Source organism: Serinus canaria, chromosome 5 (assembly GCF_022539315.1).
Source record: "Serinus canaria isolate serCan28SL12 chromosome 5, serCan2020, whole genome shotgun sequence".
NCBI classification, from domain to species: Eukaryota; Metazoa; Chordata; class Aves; order Passeriformes; family Fringillidae; genus Serinus; species Serinus canaria.
In genome coordinates, this window is record NC_066319.1 from 31,458,739 (window position 1) to 31,482,820 (window position 24,082).

At 36.7% G+C, this 24,082-nt stretch overlaps 1 protein-coding gene across 1 annotated transcript in view; it reads left to right on the forward strand.

Annotated features, from left to right (window-relative positions):
• RASGRP1 (RAS guanyl releasing protein 1) overlaps positions 1-23,295 on the forward strand; it is a 36,989-nt gene extending 13,694 nt beyond the window's left edge. The window contains exons 3-17 of the mRNA XM_018907479.3: positions 2,151-2,256; positions 4,357-4,419; positions 5,520-5,651; positions 6,715-6,868; positions 9,960-10,133; positions 10,863-10,979; positions 11,955-12,230; positions 13,404-13,484; positions 14,117-14,221; positions 15,211-15,320; positions 15,968-16,112; positions 16,759-16,795; positions 17,372-17,518; positions 18,508-18,881; positions 20,217-23,295. Of these exons, the coding sequence (XP_018763024.1) occupies positions 2,151-2,256; positions 4,357-4,419; positions 5,520-5,651; positions 6,715-6,868; positions 9,960-10,133; positions 10,863-10,979; positions 11,955-12,230; positions 13,404-13,484; positions 14,117-14,221; positions 15,211-15,320; positions 15,968-16,112; positions 16,759-16,795; positions 17,372-17,518; positions 18,508-18,881; positions 20,217-20,351 (2,156 nt within the window). The 3' untranslated portion in view covers positions 20,352-23,295. The remainder of the gene's footprint in view (positions 1-2,150; positions 2,257-4,356; positions 4,420-5,519; positions 5,652-6,714; positions 6,869-9,959; positions 10,134-10,862; positions 10,980-11,954; positions 12,231-13,403; positions 13,485-14,116; positions 14,222-15,210; positions 15,321-15,967; positions 16,113-16,758; positions 16,796-17,371; positions 17,519-18,507; positions 18,882-20,216) is intronic.
• Positions 23,296-24,082: the final 787 nt, after the last annotated feature.

Here is a 24,082-nt window from a genome sequence, read left to right on the forward strand (position 1 = left end):
ATTGCTTTAATGTGTGCAAAATAATTGCATGCCATTGTAATGAAGTGTATCTCTGTTGCAAGATAATTAGGTCTGGATGTGGTGAAGCATAAATACAGTTTCATTATGCAGGAAAACACCATGAATGTGTTGACTTAAGTACTAGTAGTAGGCAGAACAGTACGTTTTCTTTGTACTTTTGTGACATGAAAAAGCTAAATGGAAGAGAGACCTTCTAGAAAACAAAAATTCAAATGGGAACCTGTGGCCAAGTGATACCTGTGTTATGTCACAGCAGAGGATTTTGCACACGATGAAGTGCACACAATGAAAGTGCTAAGGGAGAGAGAGTGTTATTTTTTGTCTTTGTTGTCTGGAAATGATCTATATTGAGCACTTACAAGAAGCTATATATTCTTAAGAGTATGTGTGCACATATCCATTTGGCTTCCAAGTTAAGCATATAATGAACTGTTTTCCTGTTTAAACAGGAACTAGTGGATGGAGCTTCTGGCAGAACACCAAGTTTTGCCAAAGGAAGAAAACTGATACAGGCCTCTGTGTGCAAGGCCTAAAATAATGGTGCTCTTCATGAAGACACTCAAAGGGTACAAAATGCCAAATACTAAAGGCCTGATTAAGTATTTATTCTTGATGTCCCAGCCTTCCTCTGCAAATTTCCCACTTCTCTAGCTGAATAACTTGCTGGTTTGCCCTCAGTGCTCATGCTGTAATACCTAGGCAGTTTATATCTCAGAAGGATTCTTTCATTATGGAATGAAATTTTGTGTGGACCCAAACAAGGAACACATAAACTTTGGTTCGTGCTGTAAAATAGAACTCGTAGCATAAGTCAAAAGGCAGATCAAGAACTTCCTGTTACTTGGGGTCTATGCTGCTCTCATTCATGGGGCTGTAGGACAGGCAGACTTTCCCCTTGCCCTTACCACTGAAGGTGGATACATTTGGTATCTTCCTGTAAAAGTGCATGGAAATTCTCACCCACTAACTAATGTGGATTATCCTGTTTTGCAAATGGGCTATGTTTAAAGTTCCATTTTGGTGATGTGCAAGTTTAAGTGCCTTCTCCCTGCCTTCCCTAGCAGTAGATGTCATTTCATATGCTGGAAATCTGCTGTTTCACATCCCTCTTCCATTTTGCTGTATTGGGCTTCGCTTCACTATCTTGTTTCTGCTACTGCTTTTTAAAGAGAGAATGACATTTATTCCCATAGAGGTTAATCTATTTAAAGTTATTCGAGAAGATAAATTTTCTTTTGTATTTGAAAGGGTGTCAAATTCCCATTCAAGCTACTTAGGTTCTCTTATGACTGGCTGGCTGTGAGAGAACATTGTCAGTTAGTATTTACAAACACTTTCACTACTGTTTGTTGCAGAAATGGAAACTTTTTAAAGTGTTCTGCTACATTTCTTGTCCTTGATCTTTTTGACATATGGAAAAAAAGCCCCACAAGACCCAGAAGACAGATGTAGTCTAAAGCCCTTCTGCTGAAATCCCTGTAATGCATAGTTCAAGTTGATGTGCAGTACATTTAAGACCAGCCCAGAGGGTATGCACAGGTTAACCTCTGGGTTTCTAGCATATGTTGTGTCTCATTCCACATGCATCTATTCACATCTGTGATCCTATGCTGTGTGTGCACTCTGGTGTTATGTGTGTCATCTGTACAAAAAGGCTCACAAACAGTTGTGAATATTGCTGTTCTGTTTGATAACTGTAGTCATTCCAATGACTGGCTGAGATGGATCAGTAACTGAACTATTTTGCTCTGCATTTCAATGATTTGTTTCCAAGATTGTATTCATATGCCTAAGCTAAGCATTTAAGAACATTGCTCTAAGTACATAGTCATCATGGATAATTATCTGGGCATTATGATTATTTTTGACACATCTGCTTTTTGTTTGCCTTTTTATTTTTCTTATTTTTAAGAGTCTTCCAAACACAGTAGTGACATATAGTAGTTGTTATATGGCTCTCACCAGAAAAATTATGCACTCTCTAAATTAGGAGGTTACTGCTATCTTTGAAATAGCATACATGAACAGACCTGATTAGAATAGGATTCTGAAAAAGCCTGTTGCAAATTGTTTATGAAGGTATAGCAAGATTTCAACATGAATAATCCTTTTTTTTTTTTTTTTTTTAGATTTAGAAGGAAATGCATGTCAAAACAACCAGCTGCTAAAAATAATTCTGGCCATGCATCAGTTTTTCATCTCCTCTGCAGACATGCTTCAGAAACTCGTTGATCTATATCCTTTGTAATCTTCGCCTGCTTTTAAGGTAACTTGATAGTCTGACAAGTTTGAGATGGGTAAGTAGAAAATATTTAATCTATGGGTGTATTAGTATTCCACTAATTAATCTGTATACTTGTTCTTTACAGTTTTTGGTTGTATGGTGTGCTTTTGTTTGGTTTGGGGTTGGCGTTTTTTGTTTGTTGGGTTTAGCTTGTTATACACAGAGGAAAAGAGGAAACTCCAAGTCAGTTTTTAAGTAGGATAAATCACCCTCTGTTGGCTGGGGAGGGACTATCTAGCAGGTGTTAGATGAATTTAGGCACCTCAATTAGGTACTGTGAAGCTGGGTCTAAGTTTTAGATCTGTGTCTTCCTCTGTCCACCAAAGAACAAAACTGAATCATCAGGGTGTGAAAATTTTCAGTGAAAATTGTTTCCCTCACACACACTCAAAATTGCTATAATAAGTCATAAGCTTTTCCTTTCTATTTGTTCCCAATTTGAGTTGAATGCCTGGACTCCTATGTGTGTGCTTCTGGCTCATTAGATTTTTACAATGTAACTACTAGATCATATTCACCATACTAGCCTTTCTTTGGAATTTTTAATTGTGGAATATGTTACCTGTCTTCTTAGCTTTACAAAATGTTTACTCCGAATTAGATGAGCACAGTACAGGATGGAGACCTGTCACGCTAAGAATCTCCATCCAATTTTGGTACAATTCAATTTAATAATCTTTTCTTTCCTCAAACTCTTTATCTTCCAAGCATTTACAAGCAGCATCCTTGCCAACAGAACACTGGAACACTGACTTTCTGTCTGTAGCAGGACTGTCTTGCTGCTTCTCTAATGGCAGGTGTTGGATCAAGTGTGCTAAGCTACAGCTGTGGTGTAGTGTTGCATTTCACTTAGGCTCCTGGGCTCTTGGAAAATGCAACAAAGTCAGTGCTTGCATCTTCTTTCTGAGATGGAACGTTTTCTACAACCAGAAAAGCAATTCAAACTTTTATTAGACTTGCATATTTTGCAAGCTTGGTTTTTAACTCTGTGTGTAGCTCCCTGTAAAGACATTGAAAGTTAAAGACAGGTTTGAATGGATCAGGTAGTCTGGGCTATTGTATTTCGCAAAACCTTGCAAGGGTTCCAGTTGCACCATTTCCCATCCCCTAAATTATGGGAGTGATTTCAGGTGGTTACAAGTTCTTTGTAAGTCATCTAATTCTAGTTATTCAGAGAGAGGCCCTTAAAAATATTTGGGAACTTACTCGGACTTCACCAGTTCTGTAGTCAGTGTAGTATAAGCATGCTGAAAGGGTGGATAGCATGTCCCCTCAGCTGTGGTAGATTTAGGCTGCAGTTAATTGCAATCAGTTTGTGAGTGGATCCACAAGGTATTTTCATAAAATTATGTTTTTCAGACCTGAAAATATGTGGGCAATCTCCATCAGAAGAATCAAAACATGCATAATGCATTTTTCAAAATGGATTTTCCATTACTTCAACAGACATTGGCTAAATATCAAAACATGTTTTAAAGAGCTAATAGACTAAAAATACAGTTGTTTCTTCCAGTTGCTAGAGCAAATTAAATGAAAATTGTTGTGTAGCTAGAAAGGTGAGGTTACTATGGAGAGGCATGTTACATTTTGCTCTGCCATTGTCTACAACTGGTTATGTTTAAAAGAAAAAGGCTTTTTTTTTTTTCCTTAATCTCCAGTGAATTAGCTGGAAAGGATTGCTTCATAAATGCATTGCTTGATAAATTTGGTGTGAATATTTCAAATTTTAATGGCATTTGTCAGTGCACAAGTTTTATGAGAAATTGTGAGGCATGCTGCAAAGAAACATGTAGAAAACAGAATGCCTTCACTGGCTGACACTACTCAGTACTCTGGCAACAGCACCACTATTACTCATAGTAGTCAGAGTTGCAATAACCTTTGGTAACAACCTTGGGATATACTTTGTATATACTTTCTTAAAACCCTAATCCGATGTAATATTTGCCATCAGCAGGATGATTCTTATTGCTCGCAGGTTGGGAAGTATCAAGCATGTTACATTTTACATCATATGTGAATGGATGTGGTTTTCCTTAACAGTTTTCTACCTATCTTAATGCTTTAGAAAATAACTCTTCAATGCTGTGTGTGAAGATCTGCTATTTTGTGAGGTAAATATATTCGTGGTTGGTAGCTATTAGTTTGCAGTCATCCATGTGACAATATGGATATAATATAAATATGTTTTTACATGTCTGAAATTGATATTAAAAAGAGAAACAGGTATTCTGCTTCAGATTTTCAAGGTTCACTTAAGTAGCTCTACACAAAAAGGTCCAACTGGCTTTTAGCAGATCTACTTAAATCAGTGCAAGAGTTGTCAGGTCACAGTTTTAAACTGAGTCTGTATGAATCTTTATCTTAAACATCTGTGAAAATTGACAGTGCTCAGGAAATGATAGAAGTGTGTCTAATATTATTATATAGGTCTATTAAAATTAAGTGGGATATTGCAGATATTTTTATACTAAGCAAAGCTCCATTGCATTTGATAGGTAATTCTCCTTAGTAATTCTACTTGCAGTGGTCCTGGAACACTCTAATTTTTACCTATTAAGTATAATAAAGTTTGATATCTCAGTTTAGAGAAAGCAGAAGAGAGGGAGAATATTCAGCTCTTCAGAATATTCAGATTGAGGATATCTCTTTTTTTACACAAATGGGTAAATTATTAGTAACAGGGGAGTAGAATTTGTTTAAATTGTGAATATTTATTATCTCTGAGCAGATTATTATTGGTTATGTCAGCCTGCTTTAGTACTGTGTGAGATCTGGTAGCATTTCTGCTTCCAGGCAAATCCATACATACTTGCATCCCTGAGAATGTGCATTTCCATTTTTCCCAGAAGCACAGGTTTTTACACGTATAGTGCTGGGTACTGTGTCTGTCTGGGATGGAGTTAAATTTCTTCATAGCAGCCTCTATAATGCTGTGTGTTGAATCTGTGAGTAAAACTCAGCATTATTTTACCTCTTGCTGAACAGTGATTGCACATCATCAATGCCTTCTGTTTCACATCTGCCCCTGCCAAAATGTGGGCTGGGGGTGAGCTTGAGGCTGGGAGGGGACACAACTGGAACAGCTGACCTGAACTGATCAAAGGAACATTTCAACCCGTACAGGGTCATACTAAATTTCAGCCTAACTAGATCAAAACCTTTTTTTTTTCTTTTTTTTTTTTTTTTTGTGTGTGTGTTTTAATTTTAATAGGTATTGGATTACAGAATTCTGGATTATGTTCAAAATGGACTCTAAACTATCCACAGCTATGGAGGAATTTCAAGAAGTGGTTCGAGCTAATGGTGAGGAGTTACATTGTCGTCTAATTGACACATCTCAAATGTGAGTGTCGAAGTCTCAATATACTCAGAAAATAAAATTTTGCTCTGAATTTCCTTTATTCAATTATAATGTCTCTCATAAGTCATAAGTTAGCTGTCCTTACAAGAATTTATACTTTATTCCAGATTATGTAATAATCTTCATACATTATGTAGTGGAATATTTCAGGAATGGCTTAGGTTGAATTTAGCTGCAGAGTAGACTTTGGGCTGATTCTTTATGACAGACAGGTTTTACCCTGTCCAGGGAACTTAGAAAATTTGTAGATGCCTAATGATTTTGTGAGATCTCTTGAAATCACTGAAAAAGGGGAATAAAATTTGATTGGGTAACAGATGAGGTAAAAAAAGTGTGTTTATATTTTAGCAACAAAGGTAGTGAGGATATAGTTTATTACATTGTCTTGATATTGTTTAGATTGTTTTGGTTTTAAAATATGTGTTGTGACAAGAATAAATCCTAGAGCTGTACATCACATAGTTCTTTCTTGAGAGTTCTTTCTCACTCTCATGTTTCCCTGTACAGTTCTGGGGAACAGTACAACTGACAAAACAAGTGTCAGTTTGTACTTTGGAAATGCACAGGCTAAAGCAGAGCAGAATTTGGCATACATTTTTATCTGGTTATGAAAGAGGATATTTAGCATTTCAAATTGAAATAAATTTTATTACTCTATGGGTCAATAGCAAAGGGGGACAGTTCATACTCAGAAGTTGCTCAGGGATATTTAAGGATTATTAAATGGAGGAGCTGTGGATGTGTTCAGTGAAGACAAAGTTACAGATAGCTATTCCGAAAGCATAGAACTGATTGCAGAAATTATATAGACTCTCATGCTGTTTAGTAAGACAGTTGTACTTAAAGTGCTACATCAATACAATAAAGACTTACAATAATATTTTGTCATATAATCTCTAATGCATGAAAAGGAGTTTGCTGTTTTGAAATTCAAATAATTCACTTTTTACTGTAGTAAGGCATGAAAACAATGTTACCTCTGTCTTAGGGAAAGAGGAAAATTTTGCTCTTCAGTAAATAACTTGCAGTAATTGTGTTTTAAAAGAAATTCTAGGGATTGGTCTAGAAAGCTGACACAGCGTGTAAAGGCCAACACCAGTAAGAAACGGAAAGTCTCACTTCTTTTTGATCACCTTGAGCCAGAGGAGCTGTCAGACCACCTTACCTATCTTGAGTTTAAGTCTTTCAGAAGAATATCAGTAAGTTATTTTTTATTTATTTATGTAATTATTTATTTATATTAAGCAAATATGGGAAAGATGTAGGAATTATGGCAGAGAGGTAACAGTACAGGATTAACTCTGCCATACAAGATGTTGGCCAAGCTGAGTCTTTTTCCAGACTCTTTTACTTTACCAGTATTGAAGATGGCCAGTGTAAGTTACATTCTGAGTAACTACTCTTCTGCTACAAACAAATGTGAGTGAGAGAATGAACCTCAACTGTGGGAGAGCTGGGACAAGATCAGTTGGAAGGAAGAAGAGAAAACCTTCCAAAGAAACTCGTTTTGCTAGAGCAAGGGATGCCATTTGGCACAAGAAGCTTCCTTTGGCTCAAATCAGTAATCAGGCTGAAATGGGATGGAGGAAACTTGGAATATTTTCCTAGAATGCAAACCTTCTGTGACTGTAGTGAACAGTGCAGCAATACTGTGCAGTGAGTAATTGACTGCACTGAAGGTGGGCATTGGACTCTGCTTGTCTTTTTTGATTGTACATAAAATAATAAAGACCAGAGATAAGAAATCACTTTAGAAAATGCTATTTCTAATATAAGGGGGTTAAACACATTTTATTATACAAGCTTTCATGTACACAAACAATCTTTAAGGATTTAGCTAAGATATTTTTTCTTTAATTTGATTTATTTTCTCAGTAACGTTTGTAGCTGATAAGATGCAAACTTCCCTATGCACCTTGGCTTCACTTGTGTCACTGTATGCTACAATATTGCCTCTTTTCAAACCTGATACAGTTTACACATGGAAAAGTGAATGTTAGGGACCAAAATCAAGGGCAAAGTCTGTGTGATAATAAGACTGAAAGCAAAGTGATTTTTTTCAGTGTTTTTTCTTTTTCTTTTGCTGTTGCTTGTTATTTAGTTGGTTTTGGTGGGTTTTTTTGGTACCACTAGAATATGAGGCTGAACCTATGCAAGAAAAGGGACTCTCACTAGATGGTGGAAGATTTCACAGTCGTGTTTTCATGTACTTGGTTTTGAGCTGACAGTACATGACTCTGTGTTTTGTGTTAAACTCAAAAAGCTGTAGAACTGAAGTCATGCACAGATTGCTGCCTGTAGGCAGTAATAATATGCAAAGCTTATATAACTTACCATTTTCAAAATCTCTGTGCAGATGTAAGGTAATTAATGAGTGTAACAAGTATGGTTTTAGTCAGTGTCAGATGTGTCATGGAGTTCCAACAGTTTCATGCATGTATACATTTCATATGCAGGGTACCTGCATATGTTTGAGCATACCAAGACTTTGGGTCAGAAAATTATATGTAATTTATAATTAGGTATATTAATTAAATCTTTGCAGAATATGTTCATGATGTGCTAAGCTGCAGAATCCTTTTGTTTTTCAAATGTGGCATCATATACCAGGAGAAAGATTGAAAATAACCAGCTGTGTTATTAGTCCCTGGAATAACTATTTAAAGGCTTGGGCATTTCAAAGTCAGAAGGGAATATCTGATCACACACACAGCATACAGCAAAATCTTCCATGAGATACCATCCATCTTGCAGCAAATCAAAGTGCAAGGAGTGCTGTTCACAGAGCAAGGACTGGAGGCATGCTGATGTTTGGAAAGTATTTTAATCTCTAGTCATAAAGTACAGGGAGGCCACAGTCTTTTGTAAGAATCTGGATTCTGGATTCCTGTTGAGGCTCTTAAGTTAATCATCACAATAACAGACTCTTACACTAAAGTAGTTTAGGTATTTAAATATTGCACCTGTCACTAACAAGCTTGTTATAGTTGACCTCAAATTATTTGTGTACCACAATTAATTAAAAACTTTCAAGTAAAATTTTAGAGATTAATTTTTTCAGAATTTAAAAAACCCCAAACTTTTCTGAAGGAGATGACTGCTGAGAAAAAAAAATATAAACTGATTCATAGTAGTACTGAAACTGCTATGACATTCATAATTATGTAGTCAGATATTGAAAACTTATCTATCTGTATAGAGTAGTTGCTTAAATGTCAAGATCCAGCCAAACCTGGCTGGGGTTCAAAATTCAAAGAATAATTGTAATGTAAGTACTATGTAATCTCAGAGACAGCTCTACTTATTACTAATATTTCTTCAATTTTTAATTTAATAAGGACAAATCTAGAGGTGTCTGCTGTCATCTGCTTTGAAAGTGCTAGTAGTTCTTATTAAATAGAAAAAAATTATAAAATTGCAAGAAGGTGAGAGAGGGAGTGTAAGAAAGAAACAATAGCCTCACCTTTGCTTAAAGATCAATGCTGTTCCACATATTCCTGTGGAAAGGAATATATATCTCTTACAGCTATGAGTGTTTCTGGTAAGATGTTAGTGGTCATAGTAAAGAATGGATGAAAAAATCCCATGCCACGTTTTCTGATGATTCAAATTCTTGTGTATTTCTGTTAATGTATAAATCAAAAGAATGGACAAGAATTGCATCAACAAAAGCAAATTATTTCTTCTCTTTAATTTAAGAATGGCTAAAAAAAAAAGTGTGTTACAGGTATCTACTGAACCATTTTAGATTGTCTTGATTAAATAAGCTCACAAGATGTATGAGAAGTATTAAGGAGTCTGCAGCCTTCAGTCTTAAGGATTTTATTTCAGTTTTGTGTTAATCCCATTCAGCTTGCTTTTTGTATTAATGTAGCTTGATTCAGAAGTGTGCCCCAGATACAGAATACATAAACTGAACACTGAACTCCCTTAAACTATTACTGAGTTATTAGATTACAATTTAAGTTCTGTTTAACCTTCCCAATAGAAGTCAATGAATCTATGAAGCTGCTGAGGCTGGGAGGGAAGCCCCAGTTCTACTCCTGGGATTTATAAGAGCCAAGACTTCTGAGATATGACAAAAAGAAGCTTTCAGTTAATTCAATTAGTGGAATACCCTGCTTTGAACTTAACAAAGCTTTGACAAAGGAAAGATTTCAGTTTTATGAATAGTTCAGGTATAAAAGATATGGTTTATTTTATTTGCAAAGCAGAGCTCTGTCCACACACAGATCATGAGATATATGAAACTACATGAATTTTCATTTATGCTTCTTTTGTTTGTTCAAGTTCTCAGATTATCAGAACTACATTGTGAATAGTTGTGTGAAAGAGAACCCAACAATGGAAAGATCAATTTCTCTTTGCAATGGTATCTCGCAGTGGGTGCAGCTAATGGTTCTCAGCAGACCAACACCACAGCTTCGGGCTGAAGTGTTCATCAAGTTTATCCATGTTGCACAGGTCAGTTAAAATCCAGCATGTTTGCTGCTTATTTTGTCTTTCTCTGATGCAGCTCTTTTTCTGCTCTTCCCATACTATTGCTGTAGGGTGAGCTGGGAGCGTTGGCGCTGGTCTGCTGGTTCATACACACCACATGTGCATTTTTGTGTTTATGTGCTGTGAACCAAGTGTTCAGATATTAGAGTCATGGCACCAGGACTTTCTCATGTTCATTCTGATGAAATTATTCTCACTGTAAAACTAGACTTGCTTTTGAATCAGCATGTGAGATTCCCAGGTGTGGCTGTGAAGCTTTCCAAAGCATGAGCAACTCTCATGTAATTAGAAGCATTCCAGCAGAAACACCTTTCTGGATAAAAGGAGAGCTGTGGTCCTGTTTGTATTCTTTGCATTCTAATTGAACTGCAGTCATAACCAAGACAATAGGCAGTGTTTCCTACTTGTGGTAGACTGTGCGAAAAGGGGGAAGTACTGAGGAGGTACTTTAAAGACTTACTGTATCTGAAAATTTAATATTTGATTTAATAACAGTAGAGTAAGTTCATGTTACACCCAGTAAAATCACAGCTCATCACCAAAATACATGAAGTCAAATGGTACAAACTTGTAAGACTTTGGAGGAAGACAACAGAGGAAATTAAAATTTGGGTGTGCACATTGAACAACCTGAACCTTTAAATTATACTGTTGTTTTTTTTTTTTTTTTTTTTTTTTTTTTTATGTGAACAGAAGCTCCACCAGCTGCAGAATTTTAACACATTAATGGCAGTGATAGGAGGTCTGTGTCACAGTTCCATTTCCAGGCTCAAGGAAACAAGCTCATGTGTTCCTCATGATGTAATTAAGGTTAGTATTGCTCCTCTAAGTTTTACAAATAAGAGAACCTTTAACTTTTTTTGTCACTTCACACACTAAAAGTAACCTTACTTCTTTGGATAAGATGGAAAGACAGAACAAAAATTTCATTGATTTGGAAGGGTTTTTATTTGTTATTTTATTTCTACATCACCAGTTAGTCCTACACTTCTTGCAACCCCACCTTTCTTCAAGACTTATATAGATTCTGTAAGGTTTCTCCTTTTGTCTCAGATGTCATGAGCTGCATTTTCATTTACATGCACTAGTACAGAATAATATTCAGACATGCAAACAGAGAACAGAGAGAGAAACAGAGAACTGGATCCTAGAACACTTCAAAACCAAACTATTGTCTTCTGTAGTAATGTTGATCATCCTTAGTCTGTAAAATACTAGCACAGAGCTCTGCACTTTGAGTGAAAGGACTGATTTTGTTCATCTGATCTTTCCATTTGACAGATTTTATTTAATTTAGACTTGAACAAATTTAGCCCTAATGCACACATAGTATGGTGGACTGTTAGGAATCTGTTTTAATTTTCAGTTAAATTCTTGTGAATGAATGCATTCCACCTATGAATGTGAAGATGGCTGCTCTTATGAATGTCAGAGAGCTTGTGCTATGCTTATGCTTACACATCGACTGCATTCAGATCCCCCTGATTCAAGAAAATCATGTTTCTTTTCATTTGACTAAATGGGGAGTGTAAGGAGACCAGCATTATAGATTAGGCTATCAGCATTTTAGATTAGACTATATATTAACCCTCTATAATTACATATTAGTACCTAATTTATGGGTATAGGAAACCTAGAATACCTAGATTTCATTCGAAGTTTTAAATTTTTTTTTCAAGAGTTGTGAGTAAATTCCTTAACAATAACATGGGAAGTTCTTGTGCTGTATGACAAAAACAGAAAAAGTAACCAGTGCTGATTTTTTGGTTTTCTTTTTATTTTTAGGTGTTTAATGAAATGACAGAATTGCTTTCGTCTTACAGAAATTATGATAGTTACCGACGTGCCTACAATGAGTGCAGTAACTTTAAGATCCCAATCCTTGGTGTCCACCTGAAAGACTTGATATCCCTTTATGAGGGCATGCCAGACTACTTGGAGGACAAAAAGATTAATGTGTACAAACTGTATTCTCTGTATAACCACATAGATGAGCTGATACAACTCCAGGAAATGCCTCTTCCCCTGGAGGCTAATATGGACCTTGTTCACTTGCTTACAGTAAGTGTGTTAGATAAAATAAATATCCAATTAAAAATGTCATATACCTATCAAATAACTAAATAGAGGATTCCATTAATTAACTAATTATTAATACATACGATTGTAATATTTTTTCCCCAAAGGGGAAATGTACAGGAATAGAAGAGAAGAAACTGGTGATGATTTATGTGGCAGCAAGGGTGGAGGTGCCAGTTCAGCAGTAGGCTTCAAATTATTTCTATAAGGGAAGGAAATGTTTATTTCTACTTCCCTGTATTACTCCCTATACTGTCAGTAAAAGAAAAAGAAAGCACACAAAAGTTCAATCCCTCAAGATACAGCATTTCTAGTCAAGTGTCTTCTGACACTTAAGAAGCTGTCTGACATAAACATTAGTCAAATGTAGTTGATGTATTTCACTCCCAGTCCTATATAGTCAACGCCATGCTACTAAAAAATTGATCCTACCTAGGACATTGTTAAAACTAGTTTTGGCTTCTCCTAGAAGTTAAAACAGTACCTTCTATTAAAAGAGCAAATCTTCCTTTCTTATTTTTACTCAGTTTTGTTTGGCCTTAACAAGTATCTCATCTTGGAAAAACCAGTTAGTCCGCTTCCACTTTCTGGTTACCAGCCCTGTTTCAGGAAAAAGCTAATCGATCAAAATGCTTATGTGCCTGAGGTTATTTGTTCTGTTCTGCTTAATCTCACCCTTGTGTGAGATTAAGCACACATGCCCAGAGCCTGAAATACAGCTATGTGAAATGTTGAACTTCTTCTTCTTTCTCCTATTTGTTTTAAATATTCTATTTGAAATTATTCTAAATATTTTTTCTTCTAAATAATGTTTTATAAAAACGGCTATTACAAATATGGAGAAGTTAGGTCATAATTTCATGCAGGTATAAATGACAGGATATAAATGAGAAGAAATACTTCATTTCAATGCAGGAGCTTCTGAACTCCCAATACTCCCTGTTACAGATTTCCCAATAATGGCAATAACGGTCTGTCATGTAGAACTGGACACATTTCAAATCACTGTGAGCACCTGTGCAGCTCAAGTTCCTTTTTTCCTAGGTGTAATCTAAATTAAAAAATAATGCACCAAAAAATATGAGTGCAATCCAGCAGCAAGTTTATAAAGTAGTAGTGGCTGTTCTGGGATTAAACTAATGTGTTTGTTTTCAGCTGTCCCTTGATCTTTACTACACAGAAGATGAAATTTATGAACTTTCGTATGCGCGAGAGCCACGAAGTCACCGAGCTGCTGTAAGGGCCTTTACAGATTCTTAACAAAAGCAGGGCTTTTATGAGTGACTGTAATTTAAAACCAGGAATTTTTAAAAGAAAATTTTATCTCTTGCATTCAGTTTATTATTTTATTTTATTATATGCTAAATTGAAAACATTTTAGCTTTGTAGACTGAAGTGAAATCTATTAAAGCACAAATGATGAAGTTTAAGGTGGAATATATGGCAGAGTTGACATATCAGGTTTTATAATATGAACACAAAGACAAATGAAGTTGCTGTGTCGAGACATGACATCAGTCTTAATCTTGGCAGTTTATACTGTTTTATTCAAATGGAGAATTCTTACATGATTCAAATGATGAAACCCATGAGTGTTATGTGGTAGTTTTGTTCCTGTTTTATTAATATGGAAAAGATGGTGATTTTACAGGGCTGTCAGTGAACTGTGACAATTTAGGGAATGACTGCTGTTTTGAACAATTCAAGGAAGAGCTTAACCACCATGTAGTTACCAAAAGAATGATGTTGGGTCCAACAGGTCATTTCTGCAGTCTTGTGTCACACAGTCCACTGTCACAAATGGAAGAAGTGTAATACTGAAAATCTTTCCATGTGGTATTAATGAAGTTCCTTTCAATTTTTTTAAGCCTATGACACCTTCCAAACCACCAGTAGTTGCAGACTGGGCCTCAGGAGTGGCCCCAAAACCTGATCCAAAAACCATCAGCAAACACGTTCAAAGGATGGTAGATGTAAGTAAGGTTGGCCAGTGCACTTCATGTTATTGTAAATCCTTACAGCCTTTATCTCAAGGTATGAGAAAATATGGGGATGGGACTTCTGTCCTCACAAACAGATACTTTTGCCTACCTGTTAATAGCAGCAGCAGCCATGAGGCACGGATGGCAATTCCTTCAGTGGGTAAAGGGCCAGCAGGAGGTGTGAATGCTGGTTTGTGTACTTGCAGAGGCACTCTTTCAGGGAGCCAGGGAGTCTATTTCTACCAGGGCCTCCAACATCATGTTACTGACACAGTCTGACAGGACTTTGTTACACACAGCAATTGCTTTTTCTTTTTCTTTTGGGACCCCTGCTTTATGGGAAACCACTAAGTAAGGTGATTCCAAAACTGATAGAGGTAGAGATGTAAAGAGTTCATCTTTGCTTGCCTGCTTCATCTCTTTTCTTTCTAAGCATGTCTAATATTGAGGCATCCTTTGATACATGCTGTTTTGGAATATATTTTTAAATTTGTTCTGGGTTTGCTCCTTGGCTTGTGGCCAGAGACAAACAGTAATACATTCCACGAGTGGAAACAGGTGTCTGCCTGACAATTCTGTCCTATAACTGATTTTCTCATAACACTGACCCAATAAAATAAGCTAGGCAGCGACACTGATTTGGCTACAGAAACCACTATTGAGAGCACTAATTGAGAGCATTAGTACAAGTTGGATATGTGAGCCTGGACACAGTGGTCTTAACGCAGAAGTAAAAAACAGCTGTCATTGTGTTGTGAAGCTTTTAGTCCAGCCTATGTTGACTTACCTATGTTTTGCTGCAAACCAAGAAATCATAATGCTTTTTTAGTCTCCAGCAAAAAACACAATTAGATTGTTGCATAGTGTTTAATAGACACTGGGAGAAGATGGGAAATGAAATCCATAAATAATGTGGAGGCTTTTTAAAGTGGTAATTCAGACCATCCTCATTATAAACTATTTGCTGTTACCTTGCACAGTCTGTCTTCAAAAATTATGACCATGATCAGGACGGATACATTTCCCAGGAAGAATTTGAAAAGATTGCTGCCAGTTTCCCATTCTCGTTTTGTGTAATGGCTAAGGACTGGTGAGTACCTGCTTATCAACTTGGTAGCATCTGTCTTGGGAGAGATAAAGCGGGTTTTGTGTTTAAATTGTACTTTATCATTAGGGTGTTAAAAGCATCCTCTTCAGGCACAGACAGAAGTGAAAACATAACTGACAAAAGCATCTTCTAAATGTGTTGTGAAGGACATCTTCATTGGCCTTACAGCAGTGGTATCCAAGCTCATGTAGAAGGAAAAACAGACAATAGAAAAATAAACATTTTTCAATTTATATCCAGTATATACTGCTAAAGAATTTTCCTATGATAAAGATGTCCCTTAAAAATAGAGAATTGAAAAATTTATATTTTGATAAAATCAGGTACATTTTTCTTAACATATTAGAGCATGGGAAAATACAGTAGTGATTTTTCAGAGGTTTAGTATGAAGTAGTTTTGAGGTTGCATCACATATGCAGATATTCCATTTATCCTGTCAGTCTGCAGTTTAAATGTGTAGATAAGCTTCTGTATATCTTGGAAGCCATTGCAAGATTACTGAGGTCAATTTAGTTTTTTGTGCATTAAGCTATTGCTATTATAAAACGTGAAGAAAAAGATGTTTAATTCTCCTTATGCATTTAATAAAATCTGTGTCTCACAAGCAACTTTTCTGGTTTATTTCCAGGGAAGGTCTGATTAGTAGGGATGAAATAACAGCCTACTTTATGAGGGCTAGCTCAATCTATTCCAAATTAGGACTTGGCTTTGCTCACAACTTCCAAGAGACCACTTACTTAAGGCCCACTTTCTGCGACAACTGTGCTGGATTTGTAAGCTTACTTTTTAGTAAATTATGTTAACTTTCTTTGGAATTATGCCTTTTTTATCTCATAATTGCCTTGTGTCATATACAGAAATGGATCTATATAAAACATCAGTGAACACCAGACTTCTGCCTCTGTAGATGTTTAAGGTCCCCTTCACTCCCCTCCTGGCAGTGCCAGTATGTTCAAACATGGTTCATACTTTGTGGGGTGTGGTTATGTCACCAAAAACAGTTGCAGGCAAGACTTCCAAATGCAGATCCTTCCACTCCTTGGGGCTGCTAGAATTCATGTCCTGATACAGACATGACATGCCTCTGCCTGAGGCACAGAAGGTTTAATAAAACTGTTATAAGTTCCAATCCAATCTTCCATTCAGCTGAGATCATACAAGGGTGCTGAGACAGAAGAATTCTCCATCTACTCCAGCTCCACAGCTTCTTGAGGAACTGCCACATGTGCTGATGTATTCAGTGGATTAGCTCAAGATATTTTGTCATTGACACATAAAATATCCTATTTATCTTATGCTAAAGGGGTAAATATTTCTATTTAGAAAAGAGTAGAGCTTTTAGTGTGCTTTTTATCTGCGGGTACCAAACATGCAGAGAAATATATTAATACGTAGGCTTTTTGTTTGTTTGAATTTCAGCTGTGGGGAGTCATTAAACAAGGATACAGATGCAAAGGTAAAGTACTTTATACTTTGTTAATTTTAATCCATAATTGATAGGGAATGACAAAAACCTGTGATCATGCTGAGATTCATGGCTGTATCTATGGACCCATTTAATCTGACCTCCCAGGGAGGACAAGACTGATTCAAGAATAGTATGACAGATACAAATGCAGAGATGAAGGAACTTGTAACTGACAGCTCTAATGCTTGGAAGACATGACTGAATTCAGAGGGTTTGGGAACAGACCCTTGGACACAAACATCACCATTCTGTGAATATTGTGCAGCACATTCCTAACACCAGTTTTGCAGTTTTCTTCCTCATACAGGTATCAGCTTTCTCTGCAGCTCCTACAGTCAGAGCACTTATGTGGCTGAATGGTGCCATTTTGTACTTCCATAATGAAAAGGAGTTTTAGGCATGTATAGCAAAGGGATGTTGTTTTACAGATGTATGTTGTTAAAAGTAATGCATGTGGAGAACACCAGAGAAGGCTTCTTGCTTCCCAGGAGGGCAGTAGTGTCAGAGCTGCCTTAGATGTTACATCAGTGCCACTGAATCATGTTAATGTTGTTTTCTTTACAGATTGTGGAATGAACTGTCACAAGCAATGCAAAGACCTGGTTGTGATAGAGTGCAAGAGAAGACCCAAAACTTCAGTTGCAGACAACAGCCCAACATCTGCTCTTGCATCAAGCCTCTGCCCAGTAGGAGTTAAAGAGCAATTCCATGGTGAGAAAGTATCAAAATACGAAGATAATCTTTCCTTTCTTTGCTCATTTTTCTTTTAAAGCTGTTGTACAGCAACGTGTCATGAAGAGCTAACAGGCTTTCTTAACTCTCTCACCTTGTGACAAGCAAGTCTTTCTTTTTAGCAGGTCGTAACATTGACTACTGCAGTGTTACAATTCTGACTCAAATTTTAATGTGGAGTTCATAAAGCCAGTTTTCCTATGTATCTTTGTGCTAGGAAAACCAACAGCTAATTGTCTTTATTTTTTCCACTTCAGTAGCTGAATCTCTAGTTCCTATCTATCTGTCCATCTTCCACAGAATTGGAAATGAAAAATCTACATCTCTGTTTTCTCCTTATATCAAACAAACTGTATAAAAATTTCTTACTGTGTAGGCTTCCAAAGAAGGTATGTTGTCCTTGAAAAACACCAGGCTACCTCTGTTTTTATTTTGAAGTTCCAACTCTTTGCATATGCGTTTTTTAAAAATTTCTTTCCTGTTCTTTGCCTGTATTTAATGTTCTTCAAATCTGCTTCCTGCCCCTTTGATTATCAATCTTTTGTGGTATGTTTATGTGGTATACTGCTGGATTCCACCTTGGGCTTCCAGTTAGCATATATGTAGAGCTCAATGCAGCCCATTTCTCTTGATACTATGTGCATCTCTGTGCTTGTGTCTGAAATGACTGCAGCTCTGTGTACTAACCACCTCTTACCCATATCAAAGTTTTTCTCAAGCTAACCTTGATGCCACTCCTGTTTTCTTCTTACTGATCCATATTTGTGTTACTGAGACAGGGCTAGGAGTTGTTTCAAGGGACACAATATTGAGAAATTTCTAATGACACCTGTTTTGGAGAGCAATGAATGTAAAAGTCAGTAAGGAATAAATGCTTTATTTATTAAAATCATGTTTAATTACCATGCCTCCTGTTTCTCCTTTTCTGGGAGAAGATCTTATCTCAATTTACCATATATATTTTAAAGGACAAGAAGAAGGATCATTCACCTTTCCTAATGGAGAAGTAATGGAGCACAGTGAAGACAGCAAGGATCGAACCATTATGCTCATGGGTTCCTCAGCTCAGAAAATCTCAGTGAGACTGAAACCAGCTGTGATTCATAAAAGTACACAGACTGATCCTGTACTGCTGGCTGGTGATGTATCTCGTAAGCGGAGAGAGAAGAAAGAACACAGGATGCCAGAAAATCCTTATCTCCAGGCAGCTCCAGCATCCACGTTTCCAAGCCCAATTCTAGGCCGCCGAAAGGCATTTGTTAAATGGGAAAACAAGGACTCCAGCCAGAAAATGAAGGAGGAGCATCACAGCTGTAAACCTTCATACCAGGAACTTGAGCAGGTACATACATGATGGAACAAGTTCTGTTTTACACAACAGTACGGTCAAGTGGTTGATGTGTGGGGGAGTGGCTGGGTGGAAGGGTGTCACTTTACTCCAGTGATTGCCAATTTAATTGCAATTAAACAATCCATGAATGGCATCATAAAATCTTAGCCACTTTAACTTCCAGCAATGCTTCATTTAAATGATAATTTTTAGTGCTAGTATAGGGCTTTGAGGATGTTCACATTGGTCCCTGTCTGTTTTAGAATGTGAACATAATCCCATCACTCAGGACAGAATATTACTCCATAAAATGAAGAACATTGTTCTGAATTTCTTCCTGATTTTGGTGGCCTCTGCTCCCCCAAGTGACAGGATATATGGGGCTGAGAGGGTAGGGAGCTCTGCTTTTGTTAACTGACAAGTGTAAGGACTACCAAGTGATTTTGCTGTGGACAGGATGCTTCCTGCTAGATTTCACCTGCATCAGCCCCGTTGTGTCTCAGCTTACTCTAAAGTGTTCTGACAAAATAGCTATTCATAACACTCACCTCAAACTTGTGTCACCTCAAACTTGGGGCCCAGATTCAGGCTTGTACAAACACCTCTCCAGACAGATTAAAGTGACAATTACAATTCCAAAGGGGCAACTAATGGACGATGGATCCAGCTACAATTACAAGGAACAAAGATGTATTTTCATACTTTTTACTCAATATTTATCACTATTCTGTGATGACCACAAGACCACAGTCTAATCTTTGGATGATGACTAGAACTTTCAAAGTATCCCGTGGTGCTGATAAAGTGAACTCATGTTTTATCAAAGATGAGTGGTTTATTAAGACCAAGATTAAAACAATCTTTCAGAGTATATTCAAAACAACAAGGGTGTGAAGCATGGATGTGACTTGTAACAATGTATTCTTTAAAATGTCCCATTCATGTGAACCCTGTAATTTACACTCACCCTTGCTCCCTCCTTCTGACCTCAATTACTAAACACCAGATGATGTTATGAATTAATGGCTACATCAATTTCTGCAGCAGTAGAGTGGTAAAGTGTGACCTGTGTTGTTGTTTCCCCAGATTCCTGTTGTTATAAGAGGTGCACTGGAGGGTGGATAAGTGCAGGTTATGGACAAGACTCAGATACCAGCTGGTGGAAAGTTGTCAGAGTGTACACAAAGGGTAGAGCAGGGACTGTGGAAATATTCAGATAAGTTACTGGTTTTGATGAGAGCTACACCAATTTATTTTTATGGCAGTCAACCTAAATATACAACCAGGCAGTCCTCAAACAATTGCACTATAAAATACAATTCTCTATTTTTTTTCTTGTTTGTTTAGGAAAGGAATATTCTAAAGGCAGACAATGAAGGTTTAAAGATCCAGCTGGAACAGGCACACAAAACAATTGAATCTCTCACAATCCAGAAAAGAAACCATGTAGTTGACAGTCTACAACACAGAGACTGCTCCTAGCAGATGAGAGGAAAATCTCCTGTGGAATGGAAGAATGTAAGACTGAAAGAGGGGCTGTGATAAAGCTGCTTACCAAGTGAACTGGAGAGAGAATCTGAAGGATATTAAGCAGAGATGTTCACTTTACCCAACACATTTCCCTTTTAAAAATGCACTCCCAAATCTATAAAATAATTTTGACCTTGTAAGGTAGTATAGCATTATCTGTGCAATGAAAATAGTATCTTCTGGGTTTGCTTTTAAAAGGAGTGAGAGTGTTGCTAAAGTCTCTGTTCATGTTGAAGACCATATTGATTTTGGAGTGACTTACTTGGCTGCCACAGCACACCTTACTGTACAAATGTTCTGACAAAGTAGATATTCGTAAGACTGGGTCACCTCAAATTTGGCCCAAACTCAGTTTTATAGAAACAAATGTGTGATAAAGCTGAGTAAGTAAAACTGTAGAAAAACTACATTAAGAAAAACAATTCCTTCTTGGAGCTGAAACCAATTAAAAACATGAAGTGAATGGTCACATTTAATTCCAATAATTAACAAGAAAATTAAAGTAGCTAAGCTAATGATATTTGATTGATCCATACACTTTAAGATAAACTGACAGTTTTTTTAAACATCTTTCAGAGCTTTAGAAGTTGTGCTGCTCAAACACTTACCTTTATTAAAGTAACAGAAGTGAGACTATTGAGACTTGACATTGAATACTGCTTCCATGCCATGACTTGGAAGATTTAATTCTCCTTATTTGGCTTAAGGAGTAACTTGTTGTCCACATACAGTAGATATGGGACAAGAATGATTGTATTTCTCTCATGTCAAAGTAGATGCCATTGTTGAGCAGACTCTTCAGAGCCATATTATGAAGAAAGCTGTACAGCAATCCCTGTGCAATAGCTACTGTATGTCAGAGCTCCTAACAAGATTTCTCCATTTTCTCTCTCCTGGATTTCACATGCACTTTACATTAAGAGTCAAGATGAGTGTGCTCCTATGTCTGTAAATTTTGTATAGTAAAAGGTGCGAGGGAGGTAACTAAAAGACACAAAGTGTATATATTTTTAAATAAAAGTCTTTCAAGTTACTGATAAATCTACTTGTCAAAGTAGCCGATTTGAAAATTCCATTTGCATTCCAAGAGAATCTGTACACTTAGAGTTGTGTGTTTGTCATCACACATAAAAAACATCAAAAACAAAGTCCACTTAATGCTCAACACTTCTAAGTTTCCAGTTGCATTATAGATTGAAATTTAGTCAATGACAATAGCATCTGTGCTTTGTGTTCAAAGTGGCATAAATATACATTCCATCCACAATTTACAGTCATTATCAGGTATATGAATGCTTTATTTATAAAGTTAATTTGAAAGTACTTGCCAGTTTAGTGATTCAAAATTGCTTGGGAATTGGATTGTACTTGCAACTCCATGTATAAGTAAAAACAAGTGGAGGGAAAGAGTAGTGATAGTAGATTTTCTGTAACATTACTGTAAATAACTGAAATGCTTAGGAAAAAAAACAGCTCTGAAGACTGTGCAGCTTTTTAAACTCATACACTAAACCTGAATTATTAACAAGTAACATGGAATTGCACTTTGGTCAGTGAAGCAATCAGAATGGCTGTCAGGTCATGTCTGCAAACTTGGTTCGCCCGTTTTCTGCGAGCTTCTTGATTTTGTCCTCTTCAGGGAACTACAGCGAGGTGTATTTCTAATAGGCATTTAACAAGTAAAAGTCTATTTCTAAAACTATTAAACAAGATAAAAGTTGAATATATTTTCACTTATTTAAAAAATACCTCAGAGGAGCAGCTAAGAGTCATAAATCTTGTACAGCCAAGGTAGGTGCTCACTGGTGGTCTAAACTCTGGATTTGAATAGAATTTGTGTATATACATTTATTTTATCTATGATGGAATTTGGAGAGCATGAACAAAACCTTGTAGTTAAAAGGAAAATTCCCTAATATCAGCAGCTGGCCCAAAGGCTACTGAATAACTAGGTACTTAATACTCCAAAGTGAGTTATGACCATAGATTTGTACAGTCCTAAGTGCTGACTTAATGTTTCTCTGTGAAGTTTGCTTGTTCAATCTGTAAGATTGAAAAGTGATCTGTTTGCAGGAATGTCTTACAGAACAAGTGTGCATTGTTTCATGTGTGCTGAAAACTTCCTGCTTCAAAGAAGTCAGTTGATACCTGGGTAACTTCAGAGCTCTCTAAGTACCTTCAGGTTCTCTGTTTGCCCAAAGCCCCTAACAGTTACCTCCTTCCTCCCCACCCAACCCTCCCCCCACCCTTTTTTTTTCTTTCTTTTTCTCTGAAGTGCTGTTAGTCCCTTCTTTTCACTTTCTTTTTCCTGCATGAAAGACTTGACAGTGGAACCTGATTACAGGGAAACTGTTAGAACTGACAATGCTACCCCTAAAAAATCACTTGCCTTTGTGTTAATCTTAAAGCTGCTTTATGTTAGGAAAAAGAGACACAATTATAAAGGCTGTGTAGAAGTCATATTACCACAGTGATACTGAAATTTACCTTGTCATGGCTAAGTCAAATGGAAACCCTCACCTCTACCTTCTCTAGGTCCAGCTCTACTTACCAGAAGGCAGAAAGAACAAGCATCATTCCCCATTTTTTTTTTAAGCATGAATTCTGATTGTTTAAAGATAAAAGTAAATAGATTGAGTAGTATCATAATTAACAAGGCAGACCTACTGTTTACATTCAGGTTAAATACAGTTGCTTTTAGATTAGCTCATATATGTTTTGGAAATACCTTTTTGTTCTAGCAGCATCTGTTATTTTGTTGTAACTGATCTCTGTGGCAATTTGAAAAAGTTTAATGCTGTCTGAGAAGATTGAAAAAGTGTACAGATTGTAAAGATTTCACATAAATTGTAAGATTTTGGTTTAATATTTATAATAGAAAAATATTAAAATTGCATTTCCTGCCGCCTCTGATTTTGTGTCTCAGAGAAATCTATACAACCTATACTCATCTTCCTTGACTCTTATCTGAGACCCTTCTGCAGCATTAACCTAGTACCACTGCCTTAGACCAGCTTCACCTTCTCTGAGCCTTGGAATGGTGCCTGGGAAAACTTAGGAAGCTCGGTTTTGCAGATTATTTGTTGGGTATTTTAGTGGCTGACACAGCAAAAACACTGTGTTGTTACTCACTGTTCCAAGTATTACAAAGCACCTGTCTTTAGTATCATATTCTCTTACTTTTGTTACGGATACTAATTTTGAAAAGATTTCACAGCACAGTAGCCAAGTTTAAGCAAGGCTTGTGTCAGCTAATGCTGCCCTGTTGCAGAGTCAGAACTGCAGCACCCTAACAACTTGCTATTTACCTTATAGTAAACTTCAAACTACCATAGCCTAAATGGGTTTTTATATGGGGAAATGGGCATCCATTCAGTTGTCTCTAATCATGTGAGGGAAGACAAGAAGAGGTGAAACTCCTTTTGTATGGCAAATCTGCTCTACAGTCTTATGCAAAACAAGTGGTATATAGAAAGTAATAGAATAAAACTTGAGAAGTAATTGGAGGATACTTCCTTAGTTTACGTAAAGACAAAAGCAGTGATCATATAGGTCACTATGCTTTTAATTTTTTTTTCAGTTAAGATAACTGGGATTCCTTAATAATCCCAGACAAAATCCCAGACTTGAGACATACCTTGCCTGTTAAAATTTTTCTATAGTTACCTATTGCTGTCTCCATT